The 26,038-nt window shown below is 44.3% G+C and overlaps 1 protein-coding gene across 2 annotated transcripts in view; it reads left to right on the top strand.

Annotated features, from left to right (window-relative positions):
* DGCR2 (DiGeorge syndrome critical region gene 2) overlaps window positions 1–26,038 on the top strand; it is a 75,679-nt gene that overhangs the window by 32,112 nt on the left and 17,529 nt on the right. For both annotated transcript variants that reach the window (XM_090062731.1, XM_090062730.1), the window contains 6 exons: window positions 4,800–4,922; window positions 17,112–17,237; window positions 19,703–19,913; window positions 21,020–21,096; window positions 23,097–23,273; window positions 23,868–24,071. In XM_090062731.1, coding sequence (XP_089918857.1) covers window positions 4,800–4,922; window positions 17,112–17,237; window positions 19,703–19,913; window positions 21,020–21,096; window positions 23,097–23,273; window positions 23,868–24,071 — 918 coding nt within the window. The remainder of the gene's footprint in view (window positions 1–4,799; window positions 4,923–17,111; window positions 17,238–19,702; window positions 19,914–21,019; window positions 21,097–23,096; window positions 23,274–23,867; window positions 24,072–26,038) is intronic.

The raw sequence follows: 26,038 nt of genomic DNA, 5'->3' as shown, positions 1-26,038 counted from the left end.
AGCCAGTGTAACACTGCCAAGCCTATGAGGATGCTGCAGGTTTTCCCTCCCAAGGTGGAGAGCCTTGCATTTTTCAGTGTTAAACATCATCAGGTTCTCATCCGCGCATTTCCTGAGCCTGTCAAGGTCAGCCTGAATCACCTTCCTGTCCTCAGGAGTACAGGCTTTACCCCGAAGTTCTGTATTTTTGGCGAACTTGGCCAGTCCGCTTCTGACTCCAGTGTCCACATCATTAATGAAGATGCTGAACAATATAGGCCCAAAGACAGAGCCTTGAGGGACCCCACTGGTCATAAGGCACCCTAACGATTGACTTTAGTCAACCACTACCCTCTGGGTTCAACTACGAGGCCAGTTCCCCAGCCAGTAGATCGTGGTGGACCCAAGGCTGCAGTTGGCCAGTTATGCAAAGAGGTGATCATGGGATATCAGATCAAAGGCTTTTTTGAAGTCAAGATTTCCAACTTCAGTCTCCTTTCCCTTGTCCAGGTGATGGATCACCTGGGCGTAAGAAGAAATGATTGGTCAAGCAAGACCAACTGTCAACAAACTCATGCTGGCTATCCTTGGGATGTTGCCATTGGCCAGTCCATTGAGCATGGCCTCTTTAATTTTTTTTTTTTCTAAGACCTTCCCTGGGATAGAGGTTAGGCTGATTTGCCTGTAATTTGCCGGATCCACTTTTCTCGCTTTCTTGAAGATAGGCATCACATCGGCCTTCTTCCAATCTTTGGGCACTTCACCAGAGTGCCAGGAGTTCTCAGAAATCTGTGCCAGGGGCTGGGCTATGACGCTTGCCAGCTTCTTGAGTACCCTGGGGTATAAACTGTCAGGGCCAGCTGACTTCAAGGTGTCCAGCCTCTCGAGGTGTTCCTTCATGGGGTCAGCATTGATGGAGAGCAAGTGATCTCCCGCAGCTGGGCCTCACTGTCCTGTAATGGGCAGGGACAACCCGTGGGACTGATGAAAGGCCAATGCAAAGTACCCATTTAGGAGGTTGGCTTTTTACTGGGCATCGGTTGTCAGTTGTTCATTCTGGTTTAGCAGGGGTCCAGTGTTGCCCTTGCTTTTCCTCACGTATCTAAAAAAGGACTTTTTATTGTCCTTGATACTTGTAGCTAGTTGGAGTTCAGTCGCAGGCTTGGCTTTCCTGGTTTGCTTCCTGCAGGTCTGGACCATTGCGGAATCTTCCTCCTTGCAGGTGGGTCCCATCCTCCATTGTTTGTAAGTCTTACTTTTTAGCCACAGGAGGTCCACTAGTTTCCTGAAGAGCCAAGGGGGCTGCTGTGCCCTTTTGCTGCCTTTCCTCTGAGATGGAATGGCATTAGCTTGTGCATTTGAGGATCACTCCCTTGAGGAACAACCACATTTCCTGAACTCCCCTCTCCTTTGGGTCGTGGTCGCTTAGGGCCTCACCAACAAGCCTCCTGAGCTTGTCAAAGTCAGCTTTCCTGAAGTCGAGGACTTCTGTATTGTTGACTGTCTTGCCAGCTTTATGGCAGATGGTGAAGGCGATCAGCTTGTGGTCACTGTCACCTAGCTTCCCAGCAATTGTTAGGTTGTCGATTAGGTCGTCCCTGGTTGCCAGTACCAGGTTGAGCAGCGCTTTACGTCTTGTTGGCCTGTAGACCTCTTGTGTCACACAGAGGTCATCCATGCATGAGAGGAAGCTTTGCGACTGCTTGGATTTAGCTGAGCGCTCTTCCCACGAGATGTCTGGGTAGTTGAAATCTCACATAACACCCATAGACCTGGAGCATGAGGCCTCAGCCAGTTCCCTGGCAAACTTCTGGTCAAGCTCTTGACTTTGGGTAGGAGGTCTGTAGTAGACTCCCATCATCATGTCCCCTGTGCCGTGTTTCCCATGGATTTTAACCCGGGGGGTCTCCAGCTGTTCACCCTGGTCACCAATATCAGCTTGCAGGGACACGTAACTCTCCTTGACAGAGAGAGCTACACCCCTGCCCCTTTTCTCTACTTGATCTCTCCTGTACAGGGTATAGCCGTTTATACCTGTGGTCCAGTCATGGGTGGAGTCCCACCAGGTCTCCATTGTCCCTGTGACATGGTGATTATTTGCGTTAAGCAGAAGGACAAGTTCCTTCTGTTTATTGCCCGAGGTCCTGGCATTTGTGTACAGGCAGGCAAGTGTCCTCTTGGGGGTCCTTGCCTTCCACACAGATTGTTCCAGGGGTGGGCTCCCTAAAGCGCCTTGGCGTGCTGGCTTTGCAAAGGTTGCTCAGCAGGCCAGCAGTGTGGTAGTTCCCCCCGCCCCCCGGTAGGCTTAGCTTAAAGCCCGGTGGAATAGGTCAGCCAGTCTGGCTGAGAAGAGCCTTCTTCCCAGCAGAGAGAGGTGGAGGCTGTCCCTTCCCGCAGCTCGGGTCTATGGGGGGAAAATTGCAATTGGATTATTAAATTTTAAGACATGCAAGTAAATGCTTGGTGGTATAGGTAACCTCATCGCTGATGCTTTGAGTAAGGAGAAGTTCTGTTTGCTGTGCATTTATATAAACTCTTTTTGCATGGAAGAGAATCACATTTTATGCTTGTGACAGTAGCAGGATGCTTGGCATTTGGAGGAAGCGTTCATTGATATGACAACCCGATTAGCCTAATTTTGATTCCTGACAAATTAGAAGTCTAACAGTTTTCCAAGTGTGGAGGGATTCTTCTTAAAGAGACAGGTTTGTAATGTACAAAGGTGACAAAGGATAGGTCAGTGTGGCATGTAACTTGTCCTTTCTTGCTTCAGTGTATAGAAAGGAGAGCCATAAATTGGGGCAGGGTTATATAAGTCTTGTTATTCAGCACATTTACAGTACATATAGGGCCTTCATACCACTGCATGATTCTCTTGACCTCATAAACTACTTAAGTAATGCATAAGTAGAATACTACTAATGATGAGATGACAGCATCCTTTTATCTAAACCCCTTGGTGTATAAGTCAGTACGAATAGTTGGAAAAAGAAATGCCCTTTTTGCTCCTCCTTATTTGTGTCACAGCATCTCTCTACAACTCCTGTGGGGTCTTCAAGCCCAATATAGGACTGTAGAATGTTCATTTAAATGAAAACCACAGACTCGGGACTTAAACGCACAAATCTTGCCAGCACTTACGTCAGAGGCATTAAAATGGAAATGAAATTCTTCTATAGCAGCAGGTAGGAGTGATAGAAGCCTTTGGCTGGTCAGAATATAAAATTTGTTTTAAACCCAATTTCTGCCCTGTGCACAGAAGTACCGTAAGTCTCGGTGAACTTCCATCCTTGAAGTGGCAACCATGGAATTCCCTAAAGAAATTATCACTGAGTGCTGATATTGGATACCAAAAGGATAAAACGGCCTCCTGTCACTCACTGAAGTGTGAATGTGCTTCCATGAATTTATAAATCTGATTAGCAGAAGTTTCAGTTCTACCTTAGCTATGATGCTGTATTTTGTTAACTTGGGTGTTATGTAAGATTCTGGTCATCTTAATTTTTGAGAAACAAATGTTTTCACTTTTTATTTGGAGAAACTTCTTTTTCCCTTTGCTTAGTGATCTCTTGTGCTGAGGTTGAGGGTTTTTTTTACTTTTAATGTGTGTTCTCTTTGTGGGATAGGTTAATACCAATTAAAATGGGTCAGCACTCTTGCCTTAGCTATACCATATATTTTTACCAGTAGCAGCCAATCAGATATGGGTTCTTAGCTATTTTGTGACCTGTCTTTTCTGAGTATATGGTAAGTTAAGATGATATACCTTTATATTTTCTATCTCTAACACGAGTACTTCTGTGGTCTATAAAGTGGTAGTTATGAAATACTATTAAGCTTTTATTTTGTGTTTAAGATTTTTTTTTCAGTTACGTAACACAAGTCTGGTGATAAAAGGCACTTTATCAGTAAACTGTATTAGCTTAGCATCTTTGGGATGACCCTGGTTGTTTCAGCAAGATTGTTTTGTGCTGCTTTAACTTGTTTTGTGAGTAGCATTGATTCACTGAAGCATTTCAAAGCACTGTCTGCCAGCACAATTGCATCGAGTGCCAGCATGTCTATGGCACAGCTGTTTTACTTGGGGTGGGGGGGGAAGGGATTGTATCCTTGATGGACATAATTCTATATATCTGCAGACATATAACTAGCTTGGCTTTTGGATTTTGCTTGACAGTATATTTCAGTAGGAAAATAACTGAGATGCGTAAACTTCAAGTTGGAGCAAAGATTGAATATATGGCACAATTTCAGATGGAGGTAATTTTGTTCTGGTGGCATCAACATATTACCAAATTTGGTGTATGGCCAGTTGGAGGTTTTTTCCTAGACCTTTCTCAGCCGTGCTCCAGGGTGAGAGAGAACCTGATGTGTAAGAATACTGAAGCTGTAAGGTCAGGCCTGTAGCACTTGCATACTAGCGTAGTTTGGTTTACTGTGGTGGGACTACATCAGCTGAAAATCTGGCCTGTAACTTTTTTTACGCGTGGTATTTCTTACAATGATGGTATCTTCAGTGAAAGGTTTTTACTGTCAAGTGGTCTGATAGGACACTTCCCTAAGCAGTAGACTGGGAAAGAAAAGTTTCCAAACTGTGAAGAAAACAATATATTCATTTCTCATTTTTTAAATGTGAAGCTAATAAGAACCTGATCTGCCTTTAAAAAACGAAAAAAAAAAAAAGCCGAATTACTTGTTCAGACATTTTTTGCAGTCTGTAAGGGAATGGGTGGCTGATATCCATATAGGATTGAATAAGGATTGGGAATTTCTGAAAGCCAGCAAAATGCCACTTTTTTTCCTTTTTTTTATTTCTTCAGAGCTCCGTTGCACCCCGGGGCAGTTTGCTTGTCGCAGTGGTACCATCCAGTGCATCCCTTTGAACTGGCAGTGTGATGGATGGCCCACCTGTGAGGATGAGAGTGATGAAGTTGACTGTCCAGGTAAGTAGAACAAGAACTGTTCTCTGAACTGTCCCTCTGTGCAAGAGTGAGGCACTGATGCCTGTCTGAGTCTGGCTTCATAGTTACTTGGTAGCATGTTTCCTATATTTTGTCTGTGTGCGCGCGCGCTGGACTTGACTTTGCTTTGTTTTTAACTTTGCACAGCAAACATTGCCAGCAATTTCTCTTGGATCTAGATTCTTGCAGTTCATAGAAGGCTGTCCTAGATGTGAAATGAGTTTGGAGACTTCTAATGCTTAAGGGACAGGCTTCTTTTCAGGAAAAAAAATACCACTGCAGTCGGGTCAGTCTTGTAGTTTTGTCTGTAGCTAAATTCTGAATTAGCCTGTTACCCTTCTATTACCCAGACTGAGTTGAGTCACGTTGTCAGACTGCTCAGGGGAACTTGTCATCTTGCTGCCTGTGATGGATCGGTTCTCTGCATAAACAAAGGATTCATTCTGAGAGACAATAAACCTCACATTTGGCCCTACTGTATTTAGACAGAGCCATATTTTTCAACAGCTTGGCACTTGAACAACTTTTTTCCCCTTGATTGGTATTACTGGGTGATGAGCTCTTTTAAAATCAGGGCTCATTTGGAAAACTGACTAATACAGGTCTTAATGGATACTTCTACAGGGGAAAATGCTCAGAATTTTTTGTTGGCATAGTGAGGCAGAAATTTGGAAATAAGGTTTAGAAATACATTTATAGTATGAACTCAGTTGAAGCCTGTCTCTGGGATTTTGCTTAAGTCTTGCACACTTCAGGTTTTTTTCCCTCAGTTTTACTGATTCAGATCTGTAGCTAATGAAGTGAGCTGCTTCTTATGTGCTCATCTGTGCTCTGGTATCTCCGTTTTGTAGCATTTATACGATTTCAACTATTGAAAAGTGTGATAGAAGTAGTCCCTCAAACTTGAGTTTGCTGTTTCTTATCTTCCATATCTGTAGAAAACACCTGATTTCTTTAGGCAAATGCAACATTAACAAATACTGAACTCTGGTATTTGCCCATCTCTGCTGTCTTGAATAGTTTATTCAGGGTTTCAGTGGTCTGTATCTACAGCTATTTTTGGAGGCTTTTGTGAAGTTGGTTTATGGATGTTTCCAAGAGGGTGAAATCTGTTTTACTTTCTTCTGTGTGCAGATACCCTTTTTTGGGTGAAACTTTTGTTTCATTTTTGTATTTGCCCTGTTGGCTTAAAATAAGCTCTAGCAGTAAACCTGGTGTCTGTCTGCAGTGTTTCATAGTTTCTAGGGTCAGAAGAAACCTGAACAGATCATCGAGTCTGACCCCCTGCCATCGCAGGAAAGAGTGCTGGGGTCAAACGACCCCAACAAGGTGTACATCTAGCCTCTTCATAAAGACCCACAGGGTAGGAGCCAGCACCACTTCTCTTGGAAGTTGATTCCAGATCCTAGCCACCCAGACCGTGAAGTAGCGCCTCCTGATATCTAGCCTGAATCTACCCTCTGCGAGTGGCCCTCCTCTGGACCCTCTCCATGTTGTCCACATCCCTCCTGAAGTGTGGCACCCAGAACTGGACGCAGCACTCCAGCTGTGGCTTGACCAGTGCTGCATAGAGGGGGAGTATCACCTCCTTGGACCTGCTTGAGGTGCATCTGTGGATGCATGACAAGGTGCGGTTGGCCTTCCTGTTTGCATCCCCACACTGCCGGCCCATGTTCATCTTGGAATCAGTAATGACTCCAAGATCCTTTTCTGTCTCTGCACTGATGAGAAGGGAGTTCCCCAGCCTGTAGGTATGCTGCTGGTTCTTCCTCCCCAGGTGCAGCACCTTACACTTGTCTGTGTTAAAACCCATCCTATTCTCATCTGCCCACCCCTGTAACCTGTCTAGGTCTGATTTGTAGCCTGTTCCTTCCTTCTAGTGTGCCCACATTGCCCCACATCTTAGTGTCATCAGCAAATGTGAACAGGGTGCTTTTTACCCCCTCGTCCAAGTCGTTGATGAAGATGTTGAACAGTGTGAGCCCGAGGACCAAGCCCTGGGGGACCCCACTGCCCACATCCCTCCAAGTCGAAAATGACCCGTCCACCACCACTCTGGGTGCGGCCCTCCAACCAGTTGGCGACCCATTTGACTGTGTGGGTGTCGACATCACAGTCCCCCAGTTTCATGATGAGACTGGGGTGAGAGAGAGTGTTGAAGGCCTTCTGAAAGTCTAGGAAGACTATGTCCACTGCTCCCCCTGCATCTAAGGCTTTGGTGACCTGGTCATAGAAGGCCGCCAGGTCGGTCTGACAGGACCTGCCTCTAATGAACCCATGTTGGTTGCCCCTAAGCATAATCTTCCCCTGCTGGCCCCTAGTGGACATGTGCCAGAATAGTTCTCTCAAAAAGCTTGCCCAGGATTGAGGTAAGACTAACTGGCCTATAGTTTCCCAGGTCCTCCTTCCTCCCCTTTTTGAAGATGGGAACCACATTGGCCCTCTTCCAGTCCTCTGGCATTACACCAGAGCACCACGAGTGCTTGTAAAGCTGTGCCCGGGGTCCCGCAATGACCTCAGTCAATTCCCTTAGCACTCAGCTGGTCTGAACGATCTCCACCCCCAATTTAAATACATCCAGTCCCTCCAGAAGTTCCCTGACTAGATCTTCACTGACCCTTGGCTTAGGTGGGCCTCCCCTGGGGTCTAAGGGGGGCCCAGAGGGGGGGTGGCTGATCTGGTCCTTGCTCAGGTAAAGTGGAGGCAAAGAAATTGTTAAATATGTTGGCTTTGTCTTCTGGTGTGATGACCAAATTTCCTAGCGTGTTCTGCAGGGGCCCCACATTACCCGGAACCTTCTTTTTGCCCCCATGTATTTAAAAAAGGACTTCTTGTTGTCCTTGATCCAGGAAGCTAGTCCCAGTCCCATCTCTGCCTTGGCCTTCCTGACTGCCCCCCTACATCCCCGAGCAACCGCACTATAATCCTCCCTGGTGATGGCTCCTCCCTGCCATTGGGTGTGTGCCTCCCTTTTAGCTAGGAGACGTTCCCGGATGCTTTTGGTGAGCCATGGGGACTTTTGCATCCTCCTGCTCTCTTTGATCCATGTTGGGATTACCTCCCTTTGGGCTTGGAGGATTGTCTCCTTAAGAAGCAACCACTCTTCTTGGACACCTGGCTCCCCTCCCCTCCGGGACCTCAGTGCTTCCCCAGCTATTCCCCTTAGCTCATTGAAGTCCAACCTCCTGAAATCCAGGGCTGCTGCAGGCCTTTGCCACCTTGCGCTGGATGGTGAATTCCAGCAGGCGAGCACCCTCAGCAGGTCATCGCCCGTGGCCAGCACCAGGTCCAACAAGGCGTCTCCCCTGGTGGGGCTGTGCACCTCCTGGGTTAGATGAAGGTCCTGCATTTGGGCTAGGAACCTACATGAGCGGTCAGACCTGGCTGACTGCTCTTCCCAGCAGATGTCTGGAAAGTTCAGGTCCACCATGATGACCACATCATTTGACCTAACGACCTCTGTGAGCTGACTTAAGAATTCCTGGTCTAGCTCTTTCCCTTGGTTGGGAGGTCTGTAGTAGACCCCCACCATTAAGTCTCTTTCCCCTCAACTGCCTTCTAGTCTAACCCAAAGCACTGCAGTGTGCCCCTCCTCTGATTCTTTGCTAATTGATGAGGATGTGTATTCCTCCTTAATGTAGAGTGCCACGCCCCCACCTTTCTTTCCTATCCTGTCCCTCCTGTACAGCCTATAGCCCTTGACATTCACCTCCCGGTCATGTGTTGGGTCCCACCACATTTCAGTGATCCCCCACTATGTCTGGGTTGGTGTCAGCTAGCAGGAGGGGAAGTTCCTTCTGTTTGTTTCCCATACTACGAACATTTGTGTAGAGGCATTTGAGGCCTCCTGTGGATGTGTGCACTGGCTCCCTACTTTCAGCATTACCCTGGCCTGTGTTGCTTACCTGTGTATATGTTCCCCTCGTCGGCCTAGGCTGGGCTGTACTTGTGGGTGTTGCTTGGTCTGGCAGTCCAATGTTTTCTCCACCCTCATCTTCCCCTTCCCCCATTGAGCCTAGTTTTAAAGCCCACTGGAGGAGATCTGCCAACCTAGAAGAAAACACACGCCCACCTTTAGGGGAAAGGTGGAGCCCATCCCATCCGAGCATATCTCTTGTTGTGATACGTCGGTCATTGTCAAGGAAGCCAAAGCCTGCCTCGAGACACCATTCCGGAAGCCACCAGTTGGTCTCCGTGATGCATGTTGCATGCCGTCTTCCACGTCTGCTCAGTGGTAGGATAGAAGAGAAAACCACCTGTGCACCTATCTCCTTTAGCACATACCCCAGAGCATGGTAGTCTGCCATCAGGTGATCAGGGCTTCTCCTGGCCGCATCATTAGTACCCACATGGATTAAGGACCATGGGGTAGTAATCGGTAGGCTGGATCATGGCTTGGATCATCCCCTTCACATCCTGAATCTTCGCTCCAGGTAGGCAGTAGATCTCGTGTGTTGAGGGATCCTGATGACAGATGGGGCCCTCTGTACCTCTCAGGATGGAGTTGCCTATGATGATCACTTAATGCTTTTTCATCCTGACCTGCTTAGCTCCTTCGGCCTGTTCAGAACGTGGAGAGCATGGAGTTGCCTCCTCTCCTTCCTTCTCCAGAGTTGCCAGGGCCTTGTACCTGTTCTCCAGTGGGACTGGAGGAGCTGGTACTGCTGTGTTACAACCAGCCCTGGTTCTGGAGGTGACCGGCTGCCACTCTGCAGTGGAGGGCACCTCCCGGGGTGCTTCTTCCTTGGGTGTGTGACCCTGTAGGGAAAGGAAGTAGCTGTCAATTTCTTCCTCTGCCTCCCTGATTCCCCTCAGCCTGCTAACCTCCTCCTGGAGCTCCCTCACCTGTGCCTCCAGGGCTCTAATATGGGCACCTGCAGGACAGGTATGGGGGTCCCCAATCCCTGCACCTCCGGGCCTTAATGGGCAACTCCCGCAGACCAGGGGGTGGGGGGACACCTGCCCCCCCATGGGCTCTGTCTGGGTGGAGGCCTCAGACGAGCCCCGGGAAGGCTGCGCCCCCTGGGCAGGGGTCCTGGCAGCACTCCGTGTTGACACCATCGTAGGAGTTGCTGCTTGTTTCGGCTTAGTGCGGTGCCTTTGCCCTTCCCTAGCAGGAGTCTCCCTCCTGGCCCTTCCTGCTTGCCCGCTGGCGCAAGCACTGACGCAAACGCCAGCACACTCTTTACAGAGCCTGCCTGTTTGCGCACTCTGTTCGTGCGGCTCGGGAGTGCGGCTCCCTACCGGCTCAGTTGAGAGGGATCTGGGGGGCTTCCCCTCTGGATCTGGCTCAGCTGTGTCGGTCCCTCTGCCCACTTACCTTAGGGGGATCAGCTGTTGCTGCCCCCGCTGCTGGCTCCGCTGCTGCTGCATTTGCCTGTGCTTGGGGTCAGGTAAGGGGGCACATGTGCGTGTGGGACACGCGTGTGCCTGGATCCCTCCTCTCCCCGCTGCTCCTGGCTCCCGAGTGTAGTGGATTTCAGGCAGCTACATCCTGTCACTTCTGCAGCTTTGGGACTTTTCTTAGGCATCTGGATGGCACAAGCTGATTTATCTGGCATAAATCAGAAGTCATACTAATATAAAAAACAAGGGCATTAGGCTGCCAAGTGCTGCAGGCAGATAAATCCCTTTGCCTCAACCTGCTTTAAACTAGACCTACTTGGATCAGTGTCTTAAATGGCTGCATGGAGCCAATTTCGGCATCCTGTAGTCTTCAGGGGAATTTTTTCACTCTTCTCTAGGGAAGAAGAGTGAACGAGCAATGGAGATAAACAGATCACCTTGGAGTTGAACAGATAAGGCTTGGGATTGTTCAACCATTGGAATATATTCAGGGAAAGAGAATGTTCTTTTCTTAAGTGGATGGGCTCTTCCTTGGGTCCCCAAGGTCTGAGGCTGGCATGGCAAGATAATTTATGAACAAAGAAATTGCAGGAGAAAGTTGGGAGAGATCTATGTAGTTTGCATCCTGGATTTTAGTACAAGGGAAGGAGGAAAAGCTGCTAAATGAGGAAATGGCCATGGATAAAATTATCTGATGGTCGACAGACAAGGCAACGAATGGGACAGGTACATAACTGAGAACAGTGGGGAGTTTGGTAGGCAGTGAAAGGACTCTTTATAATCTGGTTAGGAAATAGGGTGTGGTGAGTTTGTGACAACTGAAAAGTTTGTACTCTGATGCAAGGAAGCTGGACAATAGTAGACTGGAGGAACAAGAATGACTGGCATAGGGGGTAGGGCCAGAGATTTAGGGATAAGAAAATACACAGTGGACTAGCAATTATGATTGGAACATGGCTTAAAAAGGGTACATGCTTTTCAGGAAAGGTGGAAATAAAGGTGAAGCTGGTCGGGGGTGGGCGAGTGTTATACTTTAACCCAAAACATTGCATAGGGGAAGGATGGCACTGGTAATGCTGGGAGTCTGCCTAGATTACAGGGTCAGATGGGAATGTAGATATTGATTACTACTATCGTTAGGTAATACTACAGCGAAGTTGTCAATAGGAAACATTAACTACCGAGGTTATTGTTTGAACGCCATGTCCTTCCTATTCAGTCCCAGTCATTCTAGTATGTGATAGTCGGGAAGGCCATATGCTTGATTATGGAAAATAGCAGAGATTTTCTTTTATAAAAGAGCTGATTAAAAATAATAAAAGAACAGACTTTTTACTGCTAACTTATTGGTACAATCTAAATCTAATAGAAGGATAAACTAACTTAAGTCTTTAACTAGGTAGGTGCTTTGGCTTCAAAAAGGAAAGTATATTGCCAAAATAAAGGGGGTAGATTGGGGTGGCCAGCCCACAGCAAATGGGCTACAAGTGGTATGGGCAGCCCCAGTACATGGCACAGGGCAGGGTGGCAGATGAGGCAAGCGGAAGGAGATCGGGATTAGAGTGGCAATTGGGAAAGGGGCTGGGCTTACCTTGTGGCATGCCTGCTAAAAAGTTGGTCCCTACTGAGCTAGGTGGTGAAGGTACCTAGACAGAAGCTGGGAAACTTCAGTGTAGGGGAGGCTTGGAATTCTTCGACAATAAAATCAGTGCATTGTTTGCCTTGTCATATGCAACAGTTTCCTTTTTTCTGGGACAGTTTTGCTAATCTGTCTTCAGAACTCAACTTGTCAGTAAGGGGTTAATTGCCATTACCTAGTTGGGACGAGTAGGCAGAGTTCTTGCCAGTGATCTCTTATAGACTTTTATTTAACAGAGGTTACATGAAGTCAAATGCCTTTGTTGTCTTCAACTTGCTTTCCTAAAATGAACATTTTTTTTCAACAGGGAATTATTTTTTGGTTGCAAACTTAAGATAGAAGCCCTTGTAAGTGCTTTACTCTGCTCCAATGCTCACTCCCGCATTAACGGATCATTGCATCTGCAATTGTCCTTGATCCAGGGCTTTGGTGGGATAAGGCCCTGTAGCTGCTTATTCTTGTCTGCATACTAGAAATTACAGGGAGGATTTACACAGCATGTTCCTACAACTTCTGCTTAAATTGGGGAAATCGCATGACAATTCTTCTCAAATCTACCACTCTTGGAAATAACAGGAAATGATTCACGTGTAAACACTCATGCAACAAAATGTCTACAGCAGTGGGTTCTCAACCTGCATTAGCTTCAAAGCACCCTTTGCTAGACTCCAAGCACCCCTCAGAAAATGCAGCTCTTTGTTTTCACTGGTGTATTTGGGTACGGAGACTAGAGCAGTTCTTCTGCCGCAGAAAACTCAGAAAGACCATTCCAGGTCAGAATGTCTTTAATAATATGGAGTCCTAGTTGAAATCTCTTGGTTCTTTTTGTAAATCATGTTTGCACACTTAGTAGTGCTAGCTTTGTGTGGCACCTCGGGGCACCTTTGAAAGGATCTCATGGCACCCTAGGGTTCCCTAGCACCTTGGACGAGAATCACTGGTCTAGGAAGTGAATGCTGATTATAATTTGTTTAGACCCTTGCCGCTTGAAAGGACCAATGATTGTCTCAGTGGTAATTTACCCACCTCTTCAATAAACTTCTGTGTACATGATAAAGTGAATGTATCAGTCTAATGACATTTCACAGAAAGTGGTTGAGCTCTTCTGCCTTCACACTATTTTTATTGATACAAACAGAGAAGTTTAATGGTAAAGCTATCATTACTTCTCACTGGATAACCTGACATTTCTTTCTCCCTCCCTGTCCCCACTCTCTCATTACCAAAAAGACCTCAACTACATGGGTCAGCTTCAAATGTCTTACCTTCTCTACAGGTCTTTAGACCAGAAGTCCAAGAGTGGGAGGGAGTGCAGCTCTTCATCCGTGGTATGGCCATTTTATTATAGGTTCACTCTTATGCTGCATGGAAGATTTTTAATTTTAAGTTGTCAGTTTGGGACTTGGCACAATTCTTTATCTTTTCTCTGTGTTTTTGGGGGGGGGGGGGGTTGTATTTGTTGACCAGTAATTTTTTTTTTTTTGGTTGTGGCATTGCCCCTTTTGTGTAGGTTGATTTGATTAAGTCTCCCAGAAGGTCTTCACAGACTCCTAGGTTTGATGATCAGCCTTCTCTGTTTTGTCTTTCCTCTTAGTAACTTTCTTCCTAACAAAACCCAACTTGAATAGAACAAAATGGCTGTACTTCCCCATTCAAAGAGTCTCCCTGCAACTAATAGGATGCTTGCAAAATACCATTCTCTGTGTACTCTGTTTTGTCCCCCTACACAGCAGCTGATGAAGCGAACTTGGGTGTATGCACAGAATTAAGTAGGTAGGGAGGTAGATAGCTCAAATTATATGCATATGTAAAATTTAGTTAGTGTATATACCATGCCTTCTGACAGACTTCAGACTACCACAGCTAAGTACCTCTGCCTACTCCTCAGTCTTTATGTTTAGATTGCAAGTTCGTTTGGGCAAGGACAGCAGGGTTTCCATTTGCAACCAGACTATGTAAAATATGTGAGGTGCAGACAGGCATTTGACCTTGGAAGACTCATGTTGATCTGGCCCTGCTAAACTATGCTTGTATGCTGCTTTCCAGTCACTGAAGTTGAATTTATCCTAAATTTGCATTCACACGTCACAAGACTTCAAAGCTGCTGGGTTGAGTGTAGTGGCTTAAAACTTCCCAAGCTCGTAGCAAGGAGTGTACATAGGTTAACTGGCTGTACAGAAAATTTGTGGGCCCTGGTAGCATTATATAGCTGGCTGGGAAAATTGCACTGCAGTTGCTACTGAAGTACATTCAGTTTTACTGTTGTGTGCTTTTTGTCCATATTTCACTTTCTATTCTTGTGCATAACAGTACTATAAATGTATTAGTTTAACAGCTGCCTAAGTGCTGTGAACTGAAGCCTCTTCACATTATCTTCTGACTTGGCTTCACAAAAGCTTAAAGTAAACTTGCATTGCATTTTTTTTCAATTAGCTGTTCCTTGATGCTGCATAAAACAAACATCAGCCAGTGACAATATTATTTATGGCATTTGGGGACTGAATTTGTATATACCCTTTTTATAAAGAAGGAAAAAAATGGGGAAACTACCATAATTAAATAATTAAGACAATATTCCTAGACATATAATAGGTTTATAGTAATCAAACAGTAGTCCCTGTCCTGGAGGGAAACAGCAGCCCCCACCTTATCTATAGATCGCATCCAGGGCCCCCATAAAGTAATCTCTTGGTGTTGGCCGAAGGAGTCAGCTGTGTGATACCAGGGAGGAAGCTGAACACTGGTGTGCATGCTCTGACTATGGGTCCTATTTCTGTTCCTTCTTGCCTTGTGGCTCTGGGTCAAGTCCCTTGGGGGACTGTGCGCGGACTGCTTGGATTACTTTGGGCTGTGCTAGAGGATGTTCAGGATTGGGGCAGGTCTCAGGAATGCTCCATTTGAACCTTATGTTCCCAGTTTTTGTCCTCTGAGCACTCCTGAGTTTTGACTCTGTGGCCTTGTCCCTCGGGATGGGAGAACCAAGGCCCACCCATTCCAGGATTTCCTTAATGGGTACATGCCTTCCTCAATAACTTCCTCAGTAAATTAGGTGGGGCTATAGAGACAATACCTTCTTCACTACGCAAGCTTGACTAACCTCTAGATTTAGTCCATTCTGTGCACTGAATTGGTTCCTTTGGAAAATATGTGATTACTTGGTTGGAGATTACGAATAGTGAATATACATAAGGTAGCTGAAATTAATGTTTTATGAGACACTTTAAGAATAGTGGTGAGTGTTTCTTAATATGAGCAGAACATTTCACCCCTTACTCTGAACGGGAGAAGTAGCTGGCTTTGATTTAAGGAAAACACATGTGCACACACACACCTGGCTTCTACAGCTTCACCCTGAATCATTAATGTTAGTAATTAGAAGCAGTTTAAAAACAGGAGCACATAATGGGAAGTGTTGGGCAACCTTAACTATAGGTGGCATTATAGTTCAATATGTAATGAAGCTTTCATGAATGAGAGCAGCTCCTTGTTGGTGCTTTTCTGTTTACTTGAGGCTAATCTTCTCTTGCACATGTGTTCATTAGTTTGTGATAAGCTGAAAGGTATTGGCCTTGTGAGCAAGGGTTTCAAAGGAAGAATGAAATCTCCCTTCATAACCTCTGTTTTTTTGCCTCTTTAGAATGACAGGTGCAAGACTTTGTTCATTTGGCTTTATGAACTGTGGCCAGAAGGACTGCAGAGCTTCATTATCTGTCTATTAAAGCCAGTGCTACTGCTGTTGCTTATCACTGTAATCCGAAGTAGCAGTGAGAGCTGTGGAAATGTTTCATTCCTTGTTGGAATTGTTACTTTGGGGTATTAAAGCTGTGAACTGATATGGGCCTTAACATTAGTTAATATCTTGCTTTCTCTGGAAATCTTGGAAAGGCAGCTTGATTGGTATCTTAAAAATTGCTTTTGCCATTTACTCTCTTCATGGTAAAATCTGTAATATTATTTTGAGTACAGAAATGGCACAGTAGAAACAGTCTAGTGGCACCTTTTGTTATGGAAATGTGCAGCTGTTTCTGGTTGCTGACAGGTGGCTTTCAACTCCCAAGGAAGATTTTTCTTTTAACTCTGTTATCCACATAGAGGCAGTTCAGTCCAGGTAGAAGCTCAATAAATCTGAGGATCCTCAGATCCAGATTTGCAAGAACTGATGTTGCATTTCTAGGGTATGTCACTTCTTTCATGGCTGTTTCACACCTTGTTCTGAAGGTAGATTTCCTAGAATCAGTGTTTTATGTGAGAACATCTTGTGCAACAAGTTTATTGCCCTAGATACTAAAGTGAGGCAGATCAGCTTGCTTCATATTTGGTCTAAATAGAATTTTATGGAAGTTACCTACAGATTCCCCCCCCCCCCCTCCACACACACACTTTTTTTGGTGGGGGCTTTTCTGATAAAGACTTTAACAGCTTCCTTCTCTGAGAACAACCATCCACCTTTTCCCTTTTTGGTGCAATGCTTGAGCTATATGCTCTGTGTGTAGTCCTAATAAGCATATGGCTCATGCTAGGAATTGTCTCTTTAATGAGTTTCCTCCCTTAACTGGTGATCCTGTACAACATATGGTAAACAGACACTTTTAAAGGGCCCGTCAGTTTGTTAAAAGTGTTGAAACAGTCTAAATACAAGGTAATCAAGTTCACATCCTACAAAATTAGACTTCCCTCTGCTTGGAAATAAGTGAAAAAATTAGCCAGGTGCTTGGGGTGGGTTGCTTTTACTGCACCATTTTAGTTTTTGCCCTGGAGTTCTGAGAAGTATTTGTAAAACATCAAACAGGGAGCAGTCTCTAATAACCTCATGCATGTGAACTCAGCAACTGGTGGATGGATGGTTCTGTGCAAGCAGGAGTAGCAGCATTCACTCCAGCAACTCCAGCTGCTGCATGTCATGTCCTGCGCTCATCTGCCTCTGAAATCCTGCCGCAGATATCTAGCTTAATTTTCAAGACTCATGTAGTGGCTTGTTGGCTCTCTTAGATTGTAGCAATTTCATGTTTCTTTTGGGCAGGTAAACTCTTATTGCAGGCAACTCCAATTCATTGGCTTCTGGTCTTGAGTTGAAATTTGCTGGGACGTGTTGTGAGAGAAGGGTTGTGGTTTAATTTGCTGAGATGGTAAAATTGGCTTGCCTTGCATTTCTTTCACTTGTACTGAACATTCCCGCTTGCGTTTAGGCTTGACAGGGGACCAGCGACCTTATCATGGGAAAGAGAATGTGGACTCCAGGCACAATCGAGGCAGAGGAGCAGATACGACCCGCTTTCACACCGTCAACGTGGCGCAGCCTGTCCGCTTTAGCAGTAAGTTGCAGACTGGGGAAGCTGGTCCAAATTCCTAGCAGTCTGTTTAGGAGTCTAGGCAGTTTCTTCTCGAGAGGCTTTAAAAAAAAAAAAAAACACAACCCCCCCCAAAACTCGGCCTATGGAAGTCCATGAAAGGGAGCAGAACTTCAAAGGCTCTTTTGTAAGTTAGCGCAGTGATGCTCAGACTGGGGATCCAGAGCCATAAGTAGCTCTTCAGCTTATTTCTTGTGCAGCACTGCAAGTGATATAATGTTTTTTGATTGATTTGATCTTTACTACTTGCACTGGGTATTGTTTCCGCACTTGTGAACAGTGCAGCGCGTGGATCTACACTAGCACAACTTGTACAATTACATATTATAGTTTCTTTTTCTTTTGAATTGGGAATGTATTTGCTGTGATTTACCTTGGGCAGTTCATGATGATGTAGCCAGATTCAAAAAGAGATTGGACACATTCTTGGAAGGAAGGTGCATCAGTAGCAATTGAACTTGGGAGCCAGGGTAACAGCCTCTGAATCAGAACTTCCTAGACCTTAAATGTTGGAGGCTCCAAGTGGGAGAGAGGCAGTGCGGGGTGGGGGGGTGGAAACCCTGGTTATACGCAGTTCATTTTCCTTTTCAGCATCTGCTCTCTGCCTCTGTGTGACAAAGGTGACTGGGTGAGATGGACTTATGGTCTGACCCAGTAAATAGGTAGTTCCCGTTTCTCTGAGTGTCACTGACTGGTCCCTGAGCTATTCAGGACTGAGTGCTTCTCACTTTTGCACTTGTTTCTAGGCAGTGTTGTAACACAGTCAACTTAAGGTCAAGAAAAGCATGGAACTTAAGCAACTTTGCCCAAAAACAGATATGCCAGAGACCTAAATACTTGTACACCAGTGCATTCTGTTAAGGTGCGCTATATAGAAACGCTGCAAATACTTAAATATGTTGTTGCTTGAAGTATATTATCTGTTAATACTTATAAGAGAAAATTCCAGAATAGCAACAGTTTTCTTGAAAAAAAATTTAGTTCTCTGTTAAATCGTGGTGGATGTTTTTTGAAGATGGGGAATCTTCGGGAATATGAAAATATGGCCCTGTATTTCCAGAGAAATTGCAACACAGGCGCAGTTTTTTTAACAAGGCCTTGAATGACACATTTGTGCTTAAAACGCATTGTATTAGATGATTGCAATTATTTAATGCAGGGTTGAACACTGACTTTTTAAGTGGGGAATAAAATATGATTGCTTTCAAAGTAGTATTACTGTAGGAAAAAGTGGTGATATTGGGCAGCAATTTACTTTGAAATCTGGTGTTCAAGAATGTTTTCTGAAAACTACTCTTTCTCAAAGTATTCACGTATAGTAGTTTGGATCTTGCAGACTTTGAAGAAAGATGTTCTGAAATTGGAAAGAACAAAGGTCAAATAACTGAGGGTAGAATGTGAATGGCAGGTATTGCAGAAATAATACTGGAATAGAATCAGGTCAAGCCGGATGCAAAAGTTACAATAATCTTTCTTGTTAATTGATCTGATTATGCTGTCTGTCTCTGAACCACTCATACCAGCGTTATAGAGCCCATTGCTCCATTTCTGTCAACAGTGCCTTTTGTGCTTTCTTCTGCACTTCCTTTGCTTACTGAATTGACACCCCTACACTAGTCTTTGTAAGACCATGTTCTTTGCCCTATATCCTTTCCAGAGGCCCACTTCTGCAGTGATATCTGCAAGCAGTTTAATCTGGCACCAGTGACTTTTTTAGTGGCTAACATCCAGGAGATGCAGCAATTAGCTCTTCCTCCTTCTCTCCCACCTCATTTAGTATCTGTTACGCTTCTTGCTGCTAGTTTGAAAATAGATTGATTATTTTGTAAGCTCTCCAAGGCAATGTGTTCTGTCTTGTACAATCAAGCCTGGATCTTTATCAGAGACTTCTAAGTGCTGTCACAATGCAAGTGAGAAGTAAATTGCTTTTGAATAGCTCAAGTGCCAGAGCACCTTCCTTTTTAATTTTTAATTTAATTAGTTTTACATTGGGAGCCACTGCAGTGATCCATAATACACTTCTACTCCTAGATTGGGGTGACCAGCTTATGGTGCTGATGCCATGAATGGCATGGGCTGCCTGTGTTCCTGGCATGTAGCAGATTGGGGAGGGGACTGATAACACTGTGGGTGGGTAGTCGGAGCATCAGATCAGGCAACATCAGAAAACAGTCGATTAGGTAAGGGAAAGGGATCCGAGTGGCAGTCAGTGTGGGTGCAGGGCTAATTTTGTGCAGTGCTTGCCAAAACACTTGGCCCCCACTGTCCTAGATGAGGGGGTGACATTTTACAAAGTATCTGTTTCGTTCATTGTGTTTGGAACACTAAAAGTGTTCATGTCACCTTCACAAACCATGTGAAGTACATTGTCTCAAGTTAAGATCCTAATTTGGGGGGATGGTTTCCCTTCTATTCTCCATGTTTCCTAGGAAAGTGCCCAACAGGATGGCATCACTATGAGGGCACAGCCAGCTGTTACAGGGTGTATTTAAATGGCGAGAACTACTGGGATGCTGTGCAGACATGTCAGAGGGTGAATGGGTCTTTGGCTACCTTCACTGCAGACCAGGAGCTCCGGTTCATCCTGGCACAGGAGTGGGACCTGGAGGAAAAAGCCTATGGAAGGAAGGACCAACGTAGGTGAGTAGAAAGGGGAAAATGTAGCACCTGCATCCTATTAATAGCTTGTATGTGAGACCTGGTAATAGCTAACTTGGTAGGAGCAAGGTACTGCCACTTGTTTAGTAGATTCAGTGACAGCCAGGGACTTCAGTTTAGGATAACCTCATTGGAGCAGTCTAAGCTGTTGTCTGGCCACCTGTGTTTTATGTTCTGTGCGGTGCTAACAAAGAGGCTACCGATGTCACATGACGCAAGTTGTGTTGGTGGGCACTTTCAACAACATCTTTATATATTTGAATAACCCTGTCCTCTCTGCCAGAACTGTAGCCAGAATGACAATTTTTTCGTGCGTTAAACAGTCTGAGTCTTTGGAGGAATGCAGTAGTTTTAGCTTTTTCTCAGTTAACTGAATTTTCTCTCTTGGTAAAAGACCAGTAACATTGGCAGCCTGCAAGAGGAGATTGGAATGAGTTGTAAGGTGCCATTTTCAGTGCATGCAAAGAAAAGCCTCTGAATATTTAATAACTTTAGGCAGGTGGAAGAAGGCTGTCAGTTGCTTGAGTTGCAAAAAAACCTACTTGCACACACTTTTAAAAACTGATTATAATATCTGTCTGTTGCTTTCCACCTGTTCTTTAGGCTGTCGTCAGCAGCACTACTATACAGTAATCAACTGCTGATTATTTTAATTCAGCATCACCCTAGAGATGCATTTGACAGCATGAAAATATGCACTGCACCTTACTGGATTTGGGATACCTTTGTGGAATTCCGTCAAGAAGATTGTAAACTCTGTCATGGCAGTACAGTCTTGGAGTAGATTCAATGCTGGGATTTCTGTGTTTAATAATAAAATAAATTGTCACATGTTGACATGTCATTTATTTTGGTTGTATCAGTTAGCTCCCTTTGGAAATAGGCAGGCAAAAACACAAAAACAAACCTGTCGGTGGGTATATTCCCAAGCTGTGGCTTTGAAATGTAGCAGGACAGAGCATTAATGCTCTAAAAAGTCCAATTAAAAGTGAGAAATTGTAAGGTCTTGTATTTAATTCCTTTCTGTACGGAAGTGCTTTTTTTTTTCTTGTAGTACTGAGAATTCTCAAATCCCTATTTCTCTGTAGGTTCTGGGTTGGATATCAGTATGTCATTACCAACCGAAATCGTTCTCTAGAGGGTCACTGGCAGGTGGCTTACAAAGGTAAGCTTCAGAAAGTAGATGTCAATTTTCAGGCATTGTGCTTAAAGTAAAGCCTGCTAATTATAGTCTAAAACCTCTATTCCCAATTAGGAATGTAATCTCTAGGAACGTTGCTTTGTGAAAGGTGGAAGGAATATACGTAAAATAACTTTCTGTCCATCACTGTCCATGAATTTTACCTTTTGGCTCCTTTTATAGTAAATCTGGGAAAAATAAATACCCTTTCCATCAAAGAGTAACTTAATTGCTGCTTGCTGGGAAGCTGACTACCCTGCCATCTGCTGGCACAAGGATTAATACCAGTGCCAGTACATGCTAAGCAAAAAGTTATGCTTACCTTTTTTAATTTTTTTACCTGGAATATTTTTTCATTTTCTATTGCATGGTATAAATTCTCGTTGTTATAGCAGCCTGTTTTAGATGGCCTATTGAAAGTAGTCCGTGTGCATTTAAAAAAAAAAAAAATCGTCCCCTTCTCATGAATTAAATCTCATTTTTTCAAAGGAGTTTAGGTTGTTGGGATCCTAAATTTGTTCACTGACTTCCAGTGAGGTAAACTTCCAACTGTTTGTTTGAAAATGGGATTTAGGATCCTAATTCTCCAAAGTATTTTTAGTCCATGGCAATTTTGTGTGCCTTGATCTGTCTTGAGAGATGACTATATAAATGCTCATTTCTTTAAATTAAAAATCTTGCATTCAGTTGAACAGTATTTCAGCAGGCCATTGCATCAAGAGACTGTTTCCTCTGTTACTGCTGTCATGTGTGGTCATAAAACTGCTGAAGCTAATGTTTTAAAGCCTGCCAGATTAAAATTTTTGCTTCCTATGTCCATATGGAGTTATGATCACCCTTCACACGCACCATCCCCCGCCCCCCGAATCGCTGGGAGATCCAGGTGCCCCACAACTTTGAATTTCAGGCCACTTGGGCATCAAAATATAGATTTACGTACCAAACTTTGAAATTGTGGAATTGAGAGGTGCCAAGAGCATCCCCTTTATTTCCTGTTAAAAAGTCTGTAGAAGTGGCAGCATGAAATGCGTGGTGTTTGAGGTATGATGCGATTTGCCTTTTAATTGCCATGTTTTATATTTAAATGACATTAAATCTGTCCGGTAGAAGAGACCAATAGTTTGATGGCAATAGCAAATCGGGCAAGTTGTTATATTTATTTATTTATTTATTTATTAATATACTATTTGCACTTGGAGTGTTCCCTTCATAACTTTTTTGAAAAGGTTTAGCAGAGGTAAGTAAATATTGTGTACATTTTACAGAAAATGTAACTGAGGCACACAAATTGGGTAACTTGCCTAATGTTTCTGAGTCTATAGCCTTAAAGTCCAGGAGTCCTAACTTCATACCCTGTACTTGGTCTGCCTGGTCACAGCTGTCTTGCTCTATTTAAAGCATATCCCATGCACAAACATGGGGAAATATTTTCACAAAATAATCTGTGTGATGGAAAAATCTTACAGCTAGTTCCTCAGGCCTGGCTGTTTGGGTAATCAGCACTCTGTTGCATTGGGAACACCAAAAACTGTAGCTGATGAGATGCTAAGGGGTCATATCCACAACCAGAGGTCAACCCAGTGTGGCAGCTCAATTGCTGTGGGTCCATTTTCAGAGCTGTAGCACTAGTTGTGGGCATCAGTAGGAAGGGGTGGTTTCAGAACTAGCAGATCTGTTGCTTGCTGTTTCCTTAGTGTGGAAAGATGTGTGCAAAGTAGGTAAAGAAAGATCAGGATTTGTTGCGTCCTGTTACACAAGGGTAAGATTTGTTTTCACAGTATGTATAATGTAGTGTGTAGCTATAGCAGCATTCTTTTCACCAACATCATGATTTTTGGGAGGCTGCATGAATTACTCTCCGTGCAGGAGCATTGCTACCAGAAATTGAAACTCAGGTACTGTTGGGTGCATATGGAGTAGAAAACTTTTTTTTCTAGCACTTTGTAAACCGACTGGTTACTCAGACTAGTCCATTCTCATTGCAGGTTCCTCAGAAGTGTTTTTACCTCCTGATCCCATCTTTGGAACGGCCATGTCTGAAAATGAAAATGTTCTTTGTGCCCAGCTTCAATGTTTCCATTTTCCCACTCTTCGGCACCATGGCTTGCATAGCTGGTATGCTGAAAACTGCTATGAGAAGTCTTCATTCCTCTGCAAAAGGAGTAAGTTGATCTTGCAATACAATACAGATGGACTTGTGTTTGGGCACCCTGTGATCGGATATGGAGGAGTCTGTTGCTCACCCTTTGTGCTTCTTGTGCTGTCTTAATTTTTTAAAAAGTTTGCGGTTTGAGGGGACCAATAATTGCCAGTCGTAATACAGTGCAGGTTTGCACTCTCGCGGCACTGCTGATTACATGGTAGAGAAGAATGTCAGGCTGGAAAGAGAGAAGATAATGATAAAGCCCTTGTTCGTTAAATATTGACCTGTTGTTCCAAGCTTCCATGTGAAGTTGTCTCTGGCTTCCTCCAAATGTACAACCATCATTAAATCTCACTTGTTTTTTTATATTAAATACACAGTGAAGAAGGGGAAAAATACTTAAAGCACTTGAGTGGGCTTTGATCTGTTTCCCATATTCCCTTTACTACTTAGCTCTACAAAGTCATCTTTGAAAAAGGGAAACTCCTGCATTAATGGTCTGTGTCATTAATTAAGTTTTGTTTAATTTTTATAACCCATCAAGCAGAATGAGTTGGACTTGTATTGCTTTGAAGGGATTGTTTGAAAGCACTGATGCATGTTTCTTTTCCAGGCCAGACTTGTGTTGATATCAAAGACAATGTTGTTGACGAAGGCTACTATTTCACTCCAAAAGGGGATGATCCCTGCTTGAGCTGCACGTGTCACAATGGTGAGCCAGAGATGTGTGTGGCTGCCCTGTGTGAGCGGCCCCAGGGCTGTCAGCAGTATCGCAAAGACCCCAAGGAGTGCTGCAAATTCACATGCCTAGACCCAGGTAAGAGGTGAGACCAGCATGATGGTGAAATAAAGTTTATTGCTTAGCCTAATCGGCTCTGTCTGCAGTATTTTAGCTGATAGCATGCAGCATCCCATGTGCTTTGGGAAATATTTTTGGCTTCAGCTGGCATAAGCCTTTCAGGTGTTTTTTTTGCTGGAGAAAGCTGGATAGGGAAACTCTGACAGCTGCCTTGTGGGGAGAGATCTCGGCCTGATTGTTGCTTGTACATTTAAAGGCAACAGCTGAACCTGTTCAAGATGTGACAGTGTGGGGAGGGGAATGTGCATGCAATTTCTCCTGATGGGAATGAGTTGGTGGCACACAGGGAACCCTTGGGGAGAACTAGAGGAAGGTGAGAAGACCCTGGGGCGGTCTCAGCCCTGCTTGCTTTTTTTTTCTCTCACTGTAGAGAACTGAGAGAATGTCTTTTCATTTGGGTGGGCTCAACCTGTCTCTGATGGAAGTATTTGTCTGAGAATGGTCTTGCCTTAAAAGGATTAATACAGCTACAGATATTTTAGGAGAAAGTAACATCTTGTTAAACCTGGGCACAAACACAGTATTACTTTTTCCCTTTTCTGCATACCACTGGCAACCTCCTCTGGTCTCCTCACTAATCTGAAAGAACAGCTTCAGGATTCCTCTGAACTTTGAGACAAGGGGAGACCCGAAGACCTGGACTAGCCAACAAAATCTAAAAGGACTGTCATAGCAGGAACTCAGAGCAAACAGGCCCCCTACCCTCTATATGTGGCAGCTGGTGCTGTCTTCAGAGAAGTGAGGGCAAAATATTTCTTCAGTTATTAAGCTGCTGCTTTATTTTAATTAGCAGGTGTAATCCTTCAAGGGTATTTAATGTGTCTTAATTGCATTTGTAATGGAATCTTTGCATTATTTTAGCCTAGAAGTGAACTCATGAGACCCTTATTTTTCCAATTTGCCAGCTCTCCAGAGTTGGGGACACTAAATGAAAGAGTGAAAATCAGCACTTGTGAAAACTTGGAAGAAAGAAAAAGTTCTCCCTTTATAATTGTGTAATTAGGCAACCTGTGGTAGTGAGTTCCATGGACATTTAGGTCAAAACATGGCAAGAATGTGGGAAGGGATTGGATGGTTACATGGAATGCTAAGGACGTCCGAATCATGTTAGTTAATATTATGCTGGATCCTTGGTCACATCTCCCTGCAAACCCTGTCCAGTGTAGTTCTTTTAATGACATACTTGTTTGTGGTAGGTAACCTCTTGGTGCTGGGTGTTTTTTTGTGGTCGTGGGAGGTGGAGATAAGGGGTAAGTGGCTTTTTTTTTCTTGGAAAGGCCTTTATTAGAAGTGTCTTATCTCAAGGAGGGTCATGCCTATCAGGTGTAAATCTGCTTGGTCGCAAAATGTGCAGACAGCAGTCTTGCTACTGCTGGGAAGGAGCTTGTCATTCTGACACATTGCTTCCATTTATAAAATTGAGATAGAGGGAGTCTAGATCCTTGGAGACTCATTTGGGTTCATACGGAGTAGAATCCCAGCTTTTGAAGATTGTAAAAGGTTACTATGAATTCTAGGCACAAGAGGGGGGAGCTTTTGGGGTAAGGGAGAACTTAAACCTAGATGTGGATTCCACCTTCACTACCAAGGAACTAGCTTCAAAAACTTGACAAGTTTTGGAAATGCTTTTAAACTAGCAAATAGGCTTCTTGGACCCTGTAGGTTCTGTGGGGAGCTAGTAGGACAGAACTTCAAGAGGACAGGGGAGAAATGACTGTTAAAATGGAGTAAAGGCTATTGGAGATTTAGTGAAGTAGTCCAGGAAAAACCCCTGTGTCTTTAAGATGTTTAAATCTAAATGTGGCACAAGGTCAGTCATATAAATACCTGTACTACTACAAGAGGCTTAAAAACAGAAATAGGTGACCTAGAAGACTTAGCAGTGGAAGAACACTTTGCCACGATAGGTGTTTGAGTGAGTCTGT

The sequence above is a fragment of the Crocodylus siamensis genome, chromosome 9 (genome assembly GCF_052110815.1).
Source record: "Crocodylus siamensis isolate JL-2025a chromosome 9, ASM5211081v1, whole genome shotgun sequence".
NCBI lineage: Eukaryota > Metazoa > Chordata > Crocodylia > Crocodylidae > Crocodylus > Crocodylus siamensis.
The sequence above is the reverse complement of the archived record's forward strand: the minus strand, read 5'-3'. Positions and strand labels throughout refer to the sequence as shown.